At 39.8% G+C, this 14,277-nt stretch overlaps 1 protein-coding gene across 4 annotated transcripts in view; it reads right to left on the bottom strand.

Annotated features, from left to right (window-relative positions):
• Positions 1-316: 316 nt before the first annotated feature.
• GEMIN5 (gem nuclear organelle associated protein 5) overlaps positions 317-14,277 on the bottom strand; it is a 39,380-nt gene continuing 25,419 nt past the window's right edge. For all 4 annotated transcript variants that reach the window (XM_026008055.2, XM_026008061.2, XM_072756765.1 and 1 more), the window contains 9 exons: positions 13,786-13,923; positions 12,431-12,578; positions 9,563-9,682; positions 8,940-9,150; positions 6,929-7,177; positions 5,028-5,190; positions 3,753-4,257; positions 1,903-1,999; positions 317-1,253 (listed from right to left, as the gene is read on the bottom strand). In XM_026008055.2, the coding sequence (XP_025863840.2) occupies positions 1,086-1,253; positions 1,903-1,999; positions 3,753-4,257; positions 5,028-5,190; positions 6,929-7,177; positions 8,940-9,150; positions 9,563-9,682; positions 12,431-12,578; positions 13,786-13,923 (1,799 nt within the window). In that variant the 3' untranslated portion in view covers positions 317-1,085. The remainder of the gene's footprint in view (positions 1,254-1,902; positions 2,000-3,752; positions 4,258-5,027; positions 5,191-6,928; positions 7,178-8,939; positions 9,151-9,562; positions 9,683-12,430; positions 12,579-13,785; positions 13,924-14,277) is intronic.

The raw sequence follows: 14,277 nt of genomic DNA, 5'->3' as shown, positions 1-14,277 counted from the left end.
CTGGACACTCAAGCAGAAAAGCTTTCACAATGAATCCCAAAAGAAAATAGTTACATTATTGGTAAAGAGTGCTCCCTCCCAACCCTACCCCAGACTATTTCTGATTTTTACATTCCAGCAACTGGGATATTACAGAAACATCTGTTCCTGACACTGTTCAACTATTTAACCAGAGAAAAGAAAAGACCTCAAGAGAATGCTCAATAATGGGAGGAGAGGGGGAACGAACAGGTTTTATAATTAAATAGTATGTAGGATCCCATTATGCTGAAGTTGGAGTCAAATGATCCAAAAGTTATATATGCAAAATTACCCATTTTTCTTCAAAGAACATCTGTGGTTTTAATTCTCAAAGGGTCCTGTGATCCAAAAAGGATTAAGAACCACTGAAACAGTAATTTCTTTCTGAGCTGTTCAATCACCATTACATTTTACAAAACTGAAGGGATAAGACACATCTGAATTTCAGTTATTTGTTCTTCTAACACTTTAGTAAATGATTTGTTCAAATAAGCAATTACATGAAACAATAAAACCAAGTTTTTGACCTAAAGTTCAGATGGATGGTAGAGTCAACATGATGGGTAAAGGTCTATTTCACATTCTAAGTGAAGTCTTTGAAAGAATAGAAGGGGGAGAACCCAAATTAACAAATATAAGAAAAATAATACCAAGTCATAAAATGGAGCAATTCTGTCTCCAACAAGAATGACATGTTTAAGTATTTTTAAAGGTAGTTTGTGTTTGAGAACATAATACTTTGGGTAATTAAAAAGTTTCTCCTCTTTGGGTGAAACCTGCATAAGGCTTTAGAGATGACCAACAATCACACTGCAGGTGTTCTGAATACCTACTGCTGGCTTTTCATGATCCTTCCTCCAGTAGGAAACCACAACTGAGTCCAAAGTCCAATTTCACTATGTCTAAGGGTAGAGTCAATTCAAACTTGACCCCCATTTGTGTTATTTGGATCACTGCAAAAACATCTAGGGATCAAAGTGAATGTCTGGCATGGTGTAGCTGCAGAGGTGAAAGGTGTCATATGTTCTGAATTTGGCACAGTTTTCTTAAAGTTCCTTGAAAATTCATGTGCAGAAGGTCTGGCAGTATCTTTTGTAAACTTTAGTGTTGCCATATTTCTGAAGGAGCTCTTGGGCCTGTTGCTGCATGTCCTGGGTCACGCTGCCAGGACACTGGGACCCAATGTGAAGCAGGATAAGACAGCACTCCAGCACATCTGGGAAGGGCCAGGTCTGAAAGATGACACAGGGATGAATAAGGAAGCATTTGCAAATGAGCCACATAGACCTGCATAGAGAGAGGCACCAGCACCTTCAAGTCTCATCTAGTGATACTTCTCAGACACAACTTAGCAATTTCTCCTTCAGGGCTCTTCATCAGTTACTCTAAGGACAGAGAATACTCAGAACGGATGGATACTGGGATATCCTCCTCAAATGAAAGAATCTTTTTCTAGAGCCCCACTCAATTCAAAACATGATTCTCCTTTTACTAGCAGTGCCACATTCAAATACACTCATCCATCTGTAACTATGAAATACATGGTACCAACTTTTTTTTTTATTGAAGTTCGATTTGCCAACATACAGTATGACACTCAGTGCTCATCCTGTCAAGTACCAATTTTAATTTTATTTTACCTCCCAATTCCAAAATTTGTTTCATTTCTCTGAAGAATGAGGTATAAAATTGTGTTATCAATAATCCAGTTCTCCCATTTTAGTTAACCAAAGACCATGGGATCCTAAATTTTTAAGCATATCCAAATGTGTAGAGATTTCAGAAACAGTACAGAGAATCAGATAACCTTAAAGAATTTGGTTTAGTAAATTGATAATATAAAAAACCATGTTTTACCAAATGAACTGCTATAAATCTTACCTTAATACTCTCAGGAAATTTAGCTATTCTCTCATTTGCCTCTGTAAGCCTTTTGGTTAATTCAGGCAGAGAAAGTGGCTGATTTTTTTCTTCTTTACTAGTAATAATAAAAAAAAAAACATAAGTCATATGCCTTGCCTCACATAACTTTTAACTGTTATCCGATAAATAAAATTCTTTTGTCATCTGGGTCTTACCTCTCATCTTTAATACCAAGGTCAAGAGGAGGGGATTTAATGTGATGTGGTAAAAAGTTTTCAAAATGAAATACCATTCCTCACTATTTTCCAAATCCCCACTTCTTAGACACATAGCTCTAATGAAAAAAAAAAATTCTCTAACCCAGCAGCTCTTAACCTTTGGATCACAGGACTTTAGGATCTTTAGGGGATTTAATTCTGCAGCCAAGTGCAAAAAGCCTGGATTTCTTTGGGGAATAGTTAGCACAGCTGTGGCTCCTAACCATAGGTTAGGATGCACATTTTTCTGTGTCTAAAGCTTTTCAAAGGAATCCTGTGATCCAAAAGTTAAGAGCTGCTGGGTTAGAGAATTTTTACTGTTTTTCTTGTTACTAGAACGAAACCTAAAGCTGCCTAGAGTGTGGCGGCTTACTGGAGAAGTGACTCAAAACTCATTCAAGATTGCAATGGGAGGGCAGCCCTGGTGGCTAAGCGGTTTAGCGCCGCCTTCACAGGGCATGATCCTGGAGACCCGGATCAAGTCCCATGTTGGGCTCCCTGCATGGAGCCTGCTTCTCCCTCTGCCTGTGTCTCTGCCTCTCTCTCTGTGTGTCTCTCATGAATAAATAAAATAAATCTTAAAAAAAAAAAGATTGCAATGGAAGTATTTTTATAGCAATAAATATATAAAGGCTTCAAAACTTAATTTTTTTTTCAGTTACTACTAATAATTAACTATTTTTAAAAAAATTTTTTAAATGTTTTTTTAAAAGACTTTATTTATTCATAGAGACACACACAGAGAGAGAGGGAGGGAGGGAGAGGCAGAGAGAGAAGCAGGTACCATGCAAAGAGCCTGACATGGGACTCGATCCCAGGTCTCCAGGATCACGCCCTGGGCTGCAGGTGGCGCTAAACCGCTGTGCCACCGGGGCTGCCCTAATTATCAGTTTATTGGCGGTACTAGGGTACCTAGGTATTGTTACTATGTTTTAGGCCCTATGCTGGGAGACAATCTAGGCAAAAAGCACTCAGCATAATAGCCAATCAGTAATTGTTAATCACTACAAGTGCCCAAAGCAGAGGGCCCTGTAATAGTGCAAATTAACTTTACAGTGATTGGTGATTGGCTCCTATCATCCACCTGGACCCTGTGGTGAACAGAAGTGATTAGCTATAGCATTCTGATCACTTGGGATTTTCTTAACTCAGCATGCAGTTTTGTACACTACCGTTTTTGTGTATTTTCTGGAAGAGCACAGAACAATTGAAAAACTGGTATTCATTAATGATGCAAAAATGCAACTACTCATTTTACAGGATTAATTTTTTTTGGGGGGGGGATCTACTTATTGCTCAAAGGTAGTATTTTACTGTTCTATTGTTATTAACATTATTTGTGATTTCATTTAATTCCCCAAACAAGGGAGGTAGGGGTAGATCCTCCCAATTATAGATAAGGTAACAAAAGCTCATAAACATTAAGAATCTTGCCTGAGGTCACTCAGCAAAGTCAGGATTAGAACCCCATGTTGGACTCCAAAGCCTGTGCATACAACATTATGGTGCTGGCAGGTGATCTGATCAAGCTTATCATGTGCTGATTTTTATCTGATGATGATGTGAGAACTCAGCAGGGTATTTCCAATTCCACTTTAAACAGACTCTTACCATTCCCTCTGAGGACTAGAAAGGGACTGTTCTGCTACTTGTTCAGATTCATTCTCATCAGGACCATTTGTTGTAGATTTACAGACTTGACTCTTCTGGTGTTGGCGGATCATTTCTGCCAAGGTCTCTTGGACTTCAGCAACGGTTCTCTGTGAGTTTTGGAGACTGGCGTGCTCTTCTGAAAAGAGCTCTTTACAAGTGATCAGGATTTGCTTGCTTGCTTCTGTGAGTCTCACATCTAATTCTGGAGGCCTGGTTGGCTCTGGTTCAGACACTTTAGGGTCAGTTTCTTCAGGGCTGGCACTGTTTATCTGCTCACTTTGCTCAATAGAGGTTGTCCTTCTCTGAGCAGCTCTTACCCAGACACTAGATTTAGGGCTAGGCCTGGATAGAGACCACCAGAATTCATACAGATGTCCATAAATAAAAAAGGCCTCCAAACTTTTGAAAGCTGGTATGGTGGGGGACTGATGTTCACCCAGTTTGTCTCTTAGGTGGCCACAGCCTAGAAGAAGAAGACAAGGATTTAGGGTTGTGTGTTCTTTATCTATTAGAAATCTAGCTCCTCCCCTGGTATTTCCTATCTCTCAAGGAGTGGATCTCAAGGATAGCAATAATCCATGGGACAACATGCCCTTCACCAAAAGCCAACCAGAACCAAACATTTCCTGACCTAGGATAGCATTCTTGTTGCTGTAGTCTATGTGTCAATCAAAGCATTACAGAAAAAAATATTCCATCTTCCTATGAAAACTCTCAGGTAAGATCCCACTATATCTCTGAAAAATCAAAGTGATTTAGTTTAGTGACTATGCAGCTCAAAGAATGTCTTTTTGCTGTGCTTCTCTATTCCTTTTTTTTTTTTTTTCTTAAAGTTCACTTATTTATTTTAAATGTTTCTCTACACCCAACATGGGGCTTGAACGCACAATCCTGAGATCAAGAGTTGCATGCTCTTCTAACTGAGCCAGCCAGGGGCCCCATGTGCTTCTCCATTCTTAACTAACTTGTGAGCACATTGCTATTTTTCTCAAACTATAAGAAAATTTATAGAAGGCAGTAAGGTAGATAAAGTTGGTAGGGCCAGGTAAAGGAAAACAGCTCAACCATTCTGGCTACCTCTTAGGAGCCTGGGTAAGAGGATTCAAACTTGGTGCTAAATGACACAACTGGCAACTATCTTTCGATATTGTATATACTCCTGCTACTACACCACTGGTGGTGGTTACATCATCCATTAGTCAGCATGCTCCAACAGAGCTGGGGGGCATTTACCCTCAGGAAGAAAGGTTGAGTGCACTTCCTGCATGATGGTGAAGTTTCCTGAGTCATAGCTCCGGATCACAGCCCGAAGTAGGGCTTCCACAGCCGTGTCCCAGGAGGCCACTTGCTGGCTCAGCACTGCCAAGGTCAGGTCATGGCAAATGTGAAGCAGAAGCTAGAGGGGGAAGCCACAGTTTCAGTTAAACATTCTCCCACAGCAAGCACTGGGATGATACAGAAATATTCCTAATTCCTACTGACTGCACTAGGAAGTAGAGACAGTATACGTTCAAGAAAGGTCCTTCTATTTCCACCACCCATTTCGGCTCCCTTATCTGAGAAACTTTCCTATCTAGCTGCACAGTAACATGCCTTGTCTGGTGTTAAAGTCTGTTCATGCAAAAAAAAAAAAAAAAAAAAAAAAAAGCCTTGACATTTGTATTTTATTAAAACAAAAAGGGAAGGCAGCCGGGGTGGGTCAGTAGCGCCACCTTTAGCCCAGGGTGTGATCCTGGAGACCTGGGATCGATTCCATGTCGGGCTCCCTGCATGGAGCCTGCTTCTCCCTCTGCCTGTGTCTCTGCCTCTCTCTCTCTCTGTGTCTCTCATGAATAAATAAATAAAATCTTAAAAAAAAAAAAGAAAGCCCAAAAAGGGAGTTTTAGAACTAAAAGCTGTAATTCAACCAACCAACCTGCAGTATAATTAAGAAAATTTATCAATTTTAAGTGAATAATTTGATGAGTTTTGATAAATATATATATCTGTATAGGTATATATGCTATGATCACCACCAAAATCAAGACATGGAACATTTTCATAATTGTAAAATATCTCCATGTGCTCCTTTGCATGCCCTCCCCTCTCTCCACCTGCTGACAACCATTGGCCTGGTTTTTGTAACTATAAATTTGGTCTTTTCTAGAATTTATATAAATAGAACCACAGAGTATACAGTCTTTTGTGTCTTCACTCTTTTATTTATCATAATGCTTTTAGGATTCACTAATATTATCTGGACATCACTAGTTTGTTCCTTTTTAATGTTGCATAGCATTCCACTGTATAGCTAAAACATAGTTTGCATATCCATTCACCGGCTGATGGACATTTGGGTTCTCATTTTTGGTTGTTGTGAACTAAAGCTGCAATGAACATTTGTGTACAGGTCTGTGTGGACATCTGATTTCATTTTTTAAATGAAATATCCAGGCAGTGGTACTGCTGGGTCACTGGGTGTATCTATGTTTAACTTTATAAGAAACTGCCAAATTGTTTCCGAAAGTGCTGTATATCATTTAAGGAAGTCTTGTTCCTCAAAAATTATGTGCCCTCATTTTCAAAAGTAGATAAATTGATATATATATATATAGGATGGGTGTAGTAGCTGTTACAATGAATCAACTTTTTCTCTTTGCATCAATATGGACAGATTTTACACAGTGGTCATAAGCAAGGTCCTTGAAATAAGCAAGGTCCAAAATAATATATATGGCCTGACCTAGGGGCTGCCTTTGATGAGCTAGGAAAGGGGAATGGAACCAAGGGAAAGGGGTACCAGGGACTTCAACCTTGTTGTATTTCTTTTACTAAAATCTAGAAGAATATACAAAACAAAACCAAAAAATTATATGAAACAAAAATGACAAAATGCGAACATTTATTATTTCTGGTTGATGGATACTCTATTTTTCTCTTTGCTTTTCTGTATTTTTAGGCTTCTCTTCTTTTAAGAGAAGACTGATCTAAGACTAATTTCAAAGCCAAAGGGCTTTAATTAGTCTGAAGGGATCTTTCCAGGTTGCCTGGGCCTGCCTATGTCTTTGCTGAAATGCAAACTGACATTCAGCTTGTTTCCTTATCATACCAGACATAGATTAAGGAAGTCTGACTACAGAGTGCAGACAGGGTACCTGTTTGGAGGGAGTGTTATTTGTAGCGGATGGATACTTGATACTTTGCAGCTGCTGTAGTGCTGCCTGATACTGCTCTGGAGTATCCAGGCTGAAGGCATTCTTCCATACAGCAGTCACCCTCTCCACAAAGGGGCCTTCGATGTCTGCAGCCCAAGCATTGTAGGAAGAGCTTTTGGCCTCTGAAAGCTGTCTTTCCTCCAGGTGCTTGGACAGTAGCTCAAGAAGGCAAAACACCAGTCTCTGCCCCTGGAACCCAACAACAAAGCATAGAAACTGTTATGCGGCGGAAGTCCCTGATTATTGAGAGCTCTCTTCAGTTTCTGAGTGTGTTCCCTAATGCATCTACAGCAACCAAACCCCTTAGTGGGCTGCCTCTGGCCAGTGTGAGTCATGAGTGAGGTGGGAAAAGACATGATCTAATAGACATTTTTCCAGATGCTTTTGCAGAGATCCTGGAGGTAGCCCGGAGCCCAAGCAGTTTCATAACAAGGAACCTCAACTGTAGTCCTGTCCACTACAGGACTACAGTTGTTGTGGCCCACTTTGAGAAAAGATGGGCGGGCTTATCCAGTTCCTTCCTCTGCCCAAATTTTAGATTAAAGGATACTAAAGTAGGGGATCCCTGGGTGGCTCAGCGGTTTGGCGCCTGCCTTTGGCCCAAGGCGTGATCCTGGAGTCCCAGGATCAATTCCCACATCGGGCTCCCTGCATGGAGCCTGCTTCTCCCTCTGCCTGTGTCTCTGCCTCTCTCTTTCTCTCTCTCTCTCTCTCTGTGTGTCTCTCATTAATGAATAAATAAAATCTTAAAAAAAGGGGGAGGGATACAAAAGTAAGTGTAATGGGCAAAAGGTAATAGAACAGATAAGCTGTGTAGATCTGAGAGCTGGGGCATGTGTCAGGCACCATGTCCCAGGAGGTGTAAGAGGGAGTCAGCTGGAAAAGAAGAGAACAGAAGCACAGAGAGAAGGCCCAGAAGAAAATCATTATTTTTGCTAGACTGAGTTGCCATGAGATTCATGTGTACCCTTAAAATAATATCAGTTAAGCTTGGGAAGGTCTCTGTTTTATGTAGCCAAAACAGCCTGAATATTATCCGAATAGCATTTAGCATAAGATTAAAAGTTTTCTTACTCTGATAAGGATGCTGTTGAAGAGAAAAAAAAAAAAAAAAAAGCTAAATAACCATTCTGAAAACTTTTTTCTTTTTTTTAATGTTTGAATTAAACTCTCTCTAGGTTTGGTCACTTTATAAATAGTATACCAAATGACACTATCTTTGAGGGTGTGCTACTTTTATCTCCGTTTTTATTTTGTAGTTCCCAGAAAGTTACAATTTTTCTTGGGCTATGAATATTTAGCTAGGAATGTTTTTAGGCCTAGTTACCCTATTAGGGAAAAAGGATTCACAAAATTCATGTTAGAAGTTAGTATCTGACTAGCAGAGTTGTCTAAAATGGACCAAATGTTTATGTGTTTTGGAAACTGAGTGTTCATGCTTTTAAAGTAATCTCAGTCTTGGTGTGTCAAATAAGGCAGTGGTAAATCACTCATTTTTAATCAGAAAGGGATAAATAGACATTTAACTAAATATTGATTTTCCCACACTTTTTTATGGCTTAAAGCTAAAGAGGGGTGCAGTGACAGAGGACCATGATTTCTGTCAGAGGCTAATCCCTCTTCCCCTCCCTCTTCAAAGAAGACCTGATGACACCAATAAAGAAACATCAAATTGTTAGCCCCGGGGGCTGAGCTGTCTATTCATATATGTTGTACACAAACTAATAAGGAAGGAGAATTATTGTGAATGACCACATTAGCTCTTACTCTGAATATGGCAATGGCAAGCCACAGTACTTCCACGGGATAGTGTGGCCAAGGCTTGCTGGACACTTCTAAGGATACCTGCTGAACACACCTTGTTCAACTGGGTTATTCATTTGGAATTCAACTAGAAAAGGACTTGGGGCCCTTCCCTCTTAAATACCAGGAGATAAAACAACAGACTGACCTTTAGACTTCCATGTAGCTTCAGGGCTTCCTGGGCTCCCACCCAGTTCCTGGCCAAAAGCAGTTCCTGGGCACACCGGAGAGCTAGGGAAGAGGACAACTCATCCTCTCCTACAATTGAAGCCAACTCTGCAGCTGTCTTAAGTGATGCTGCGTCTCCCTTCTTGGCCAAAACTTTGGCTGCATCATAAGCAGAAGCAGCCCCTAAATAGCTGTAATACAAAAGAAAACCCCAAAGTCTCATAAACAGATCTCCTATTTCCTCTTCCACTGTAGCACAGAGAATGAGTGACCACATCATACAGGGTAAGGACAGAAAGGAATCTCAACATTTGCTGAACTGAACCCAAACAGAGTTTTCATTCCCTTCCTGTTTCCTTTTCCTTATAGTGATGTTAAAGACATCACTAGAAAAAGGGGGACCTCCTGAATCTGCTAGAGGTTTCTTGAATAGTTATGGTGATTCATATAAATACCAAGGAAGTAGGTACCAATGAATCTTAGGAAGTTGGTTTAATACACATATGCCTTTTCATTTTCTAGTCACTTTACCTCCCCCTCTACACTTACAACTCTTATCCTGCTTTTCTATATTCAGATACCTACCTGTTCCCTCAGGCTTACCATTTGGCGGCTACAGCATAATGCCCATCTTTTTCCAGGATGGCTCCCCAGGTGAGGTACAAGTCCTTCAGGATTGGGTCCTCTGGGCGCAGTCGGGCCTTGGCAACTGCAATAGCTTCCCTAGACGCAAGAACAGATAATCAGCCAATTTGAAAAGGCTAGATGATAGGACAAATTGTCCCTCTTGTATTGTTTATACTGTTCCAATTTCCTATAAGAGATCATCTTCCTGCATTACGTAGGAAGTTAAAACCACACACTGAGCTCATTTCTTCATCTAGGTCGTCAGGTTTTAACGTGTGGTCTGTGGATTCCCAGGGATCCCCAAGTCCTGTCACTTCACAGAAAACAACCAGCAGTACTGTTGCCAATGATAAAATTTGAGCTTTCAAATGAAAACCAGAATTTTAAAAATCTGTGCCTGCTACTCTGTGCCTGACAGCTTCCCAAAAGTTAAAGATTCTTCTGAAAAGATTGACAGTGATATTTAAGAATGTGATCTTTTTTTGAATATTTTATAATAAAATGTGTTAACACTTGGGGGTATCTGTGTAATTCAGTGAACTAATATTTTTCAAGTAACATACAACTTCTGAGTTGTAGCCAACATAAAGTAGTAGCTGGAATAAAAGTATTTTAGATCAAGTTGATCTGTGTAGAGCAATGTTTAAGAAGATTTTGAGGGATCCCTGGGTGGCGCAGCGGTTTGGCGCCTGCCTTTGGCCCAGGGCGCGATCCTGGAGAGCCAGGATCGAATCCCACATCGGGCTCCCGGTGCATGGAGCCTGCTTCTCCCTCTGCCTATGTCTCTGCCTCTCTCTCTCTCTCTGTGACTATCATAAATAAATAAAATTAAAAAAAAAAAAAAAAAAAAAGAAGATTTTGAGACATCAGTTTCTAGCCATGACAGAGTAACAGGAACCACCTGTCACAAAACTAGATAAAACTTTTATTTTTTAAAGACATTGGACACCAGGCAGCTCAGGACTGTCATCCTGAAAAGAAGAGAACTAATGACGTGAGCCCTGTTAAGGGCCCTCCTGCAGGCATCTTCCTACAGGGAACCCTCAGCAGTCTCACTGAGTGGAGACAGAGCAATTGGAATTTGAGGGCCAGGATGATAGGAAGGAATAATCTGTCCAGAGAAGGGTCTATAGAACTCTGGGGAATCTCATGGAATCTTTGGCTAAACACAAAGGCCATATATGTGTAGGTAACTCCTCAAAGGCTGATCAAGCTGATACATAGCAACTTTAATATACACTAAAACAGAGCTTAACACTCTCTAAGGGAAGACAGACCAAAACAGAATCAAGAAGGTCTCCCCAAAGCTATCACATCAAATGGCTGAAAATCAGTGATGGAGTAAATCCTAAAAACAGAGAAAAATGACATAGTTCCTATAGACCAAAGATGAGATTAAATGCAACAGTCAAGTCAAAAACAACATAAGAGGAAACAATGTCATCTTTGATGCCCTGAAAGACAAAAACTGCCAGAGAAAGATCCTTTAAAATGAAGGCAAAATTAAAGGCTTTTATTAGACAAATAGAAGGTGATAGAATTGGTCACCAGAAGAATCACAGTACAAAAAAGTGAAGATCCTGTTCAGGTGAAGGAAGAGTTGATAGCAATTAGAACCTTGGACCTATATAAGAGAATGAAAAATGCTGGAAATACATATGTGGGCAAATATTAAAAAAAACATTTAAAAATTAATAACAAAAAAATTTAAAAAGATGACAGGTTAAAGCAAAAATTCTAATAATGTAATGTGGGGCTATAACATGTCAAATATATAACAGTAGCAGAAAGGACACACAGGAAGGAAAAAAAAATGTTCTATATAAGAAGTAATACAATAGGGCAGCCTGGGTGGCTCAGCGGTTTAGCGCCATCTTCAGCCCAGGGTGTGATCCTAGAGACCAGGGATCGAGTCCTACATCAGACTCCTTGCATGGAGCCTGCTTCTCCCTCTGCCTGTGTCTCTGCCTCTCTCCCTCTCTGTGTCTCTCATGAATAAATTAAAAAAAAAAGAAAAGAAAAAGAAGTAATACAATATTATTTAAAAATAAACTGTAATAAGTTAAAAATGCTAATCATCACAAGCCCTAAAGCAACTGTAAAATAAATGAACAGGAGTATAGCTAATAAGCCAGTTTTGGTAATAAGAAAATATTCAACTGATTCAAAAGAATGCAGAAAAAGATAAAATAAACAAATAACAGGACAAATAGCAAGATGGTAAATTTCATTCACACCAATCTTCTTAATTGTAAATGGCCTAAGCACTACAATTAAAAGAAACCATCAGACTGGATCAAAAAACAAGACCCAACTGTATGCTGTTTTACAAGAAATATTTTGTTCCTTTGTCTGTCATTACTTAGCAATGTATTAAGTGAAAGTGTATTACCTTGGCTAGGAAAGATTCATACCCATCACAGGAGAGTGGTTACTTCTAGAGAAGGGATGAGGATAGAACTGGAGAAAAGCAATTCAACTAAATCTGGAATGTTACACTTAAAAAAAAAAAAAAACAAACAAAACTAGGAGTACAGGGAGCTTTTGGCATGGTTGGCAAGATTCTGTCTCTTTTGTCTTATATATACTGTTTTCCCTATTTGTGTTACTTTGGATAAAGAAGTTCTGAAAAAGATCAGTGGCAAACACTGATAAAAATTAACATTTGTTAAGCACAAGTAGTGGGTACATTGATGTTTGTTAGGCTAGTGTCCATATATTTCTGTATGTTTGAGATATTTAATTACAACAAAGGTTTATGCTGGTTATCAGTAAGCAGAGCTGTTTAGCAGATTAATTTCATATTATGTCCAACTGTTGGTTCAATTGTAAGGTCATACAAACCTGTAAAAATGGTTTGACTTGAGCAGCTCTACAGCTTCATATACTTTGTGGATAGAAAGTAGATGAGAGGCAGCCTTGACATACTGATCTTGAAAACACAGCTGTTTGGCAAAAGCTTCCACAGCCCACAGCCACACTTGGTAGCCAGCTTTAAAAAAAAAAGGTGGTGGTTAAATAAGAAGCAAGTTTAAGAAAAAACAAAATAAGCAAATACATTCAGGTTGAAAATGCTTTGGTTTTAGTCAGTATATTAAGTACAACATTTAGATACTAATTCAGTTGCCATTACAGATCATTTGCTTCATCTACTCTCCTTATACCCACATTTTAAAACTTTAGTTTTTTCTTTGATTACACAACACATACAAAATAGTCTAAAATTAAAAATGTACAAACAGTATAGAAGTCAGGACAGTGATTACCCTTGTTGGGGTGTTGTGGAGACTTACGGAAAAGCAGCATGGGAAGCTGGTAGTGTTGGTAGTGTTATACTTCTGATATATGGGTGTGGGTTATAAGGGTGTATTGTGAAATTCACTGTCAGTCAGGACAATGATCTGTGTATACTTCTCTCTATATATAGTATTCTTAAGTACAGTTAAAAAACTGGGCATAGCATAAAAGCTTTCCTTGTTATCCTGGCATCCCTCTACCCAAAACATCCAAATTCCTTTCCCTGGAAAAAACCATTATTACTAGTTTCTTTTGAAACCTTTTTGAAATAGTCTACAAAGACACATTTAAATATAAATGAAAGAGTAGTAAACACTGTTGTACACCTACACCTTGATTCTTTTCACTTACTATACTTTGGAGCTCCATTCCATATTAGAATGCACAGAGCTGCCTCATTCTTTTATGGGAGCTTCTACTGTATAGAGGTACGAGATTTAACCAGTCTCTTATTGATGGACAGAGAGCTTCTTGTGATCCTTTGCTATTACAAATGCTGCTGTAATGACAGTCCATGTATACCTGTCATTTTGCTGAATACCGTTAAGTCCCAACACTTAGAATTGCTGAGTTAAAGTAATTAGACATGGCCAAACTGTCCTGCAAGAGTCCATCTTTTTAAATTATTTTTTATATTTTATTTATTTATTTGAAAGACAGTGCATGAGAGAGACCATGAGCCAGCGGGGGGTGGGGGTGGGGTGGGAGGAAGAGGGGGCAGAAGGGGCGGAGGGAGAGGGAAAAGCAGACAGCCCCACGCAGGGCTCCATCCCAGGCCCCCAGGATCATGACCTGAGCCAAAGGTAGATGCTTAATCAACTGAGCCACCCAGGGCCCTGAGAGTGTCCATCTGTAGTGGACTCATCCTCAAGGTGATAGCACTTCTGTTGAAAAGAACATACCAACTGGTGCCATAGCTACAAGAGTGTCTGTCAGCTCTCCTCTTTCTGCTGCAGTCTGAAGAACACCTTTGAGATCTCCTTTCCAAAGCATGAGCTGGTGAAATAACTCAGGGTGGCCATTTTCCAAGTGACCCTTTCCTGTTTGGAGGAGATAGAATGTTGGGAAGATGTTCAGAGACCTTTGCACGGACTTCTAGAGAAAGAAAGGCTGGAGGAAAGAGGAACAAACTCCCAGAATATGTTGTTGCCGGGTGATGGGAGAGTCATCTCCCAGTGTTCATAATGTGGTGCGAAGCCCACTCAGTCCCTTAGCCACCCATGCACTCTTACACTCAGAGTGAATACTGTATGTTCAGGGTCCTATGACAGATGCAAGGGGTGTATGCAAATGTACGGTTTGGGGAGCTCAAAACCCAGTTAACCAGCATGCAAAGTGAATCATTATTGATGCCACAGGATAGCAGCCATAAAAGAGGTATGTACAAAGTGTCA

This window comes from Vulpes vulpes, chromosome 4 (assembly GCF_048418805.1).
Source record: "Vulpes vulpes isolate BD-2025 chromosome 4, VulVul3, whole genome shotgun sequence".
Classification (NCBI taxonomy): domain Eukaryota; kingdom Metazoa; phylum Chordata; class Mammalia; order Carnivora; family Canidae; genus Vulpes; species Vulpes vulpes.
This window is presented reverse-complemented; position numbering and strand designations above follow the sequence as displayed.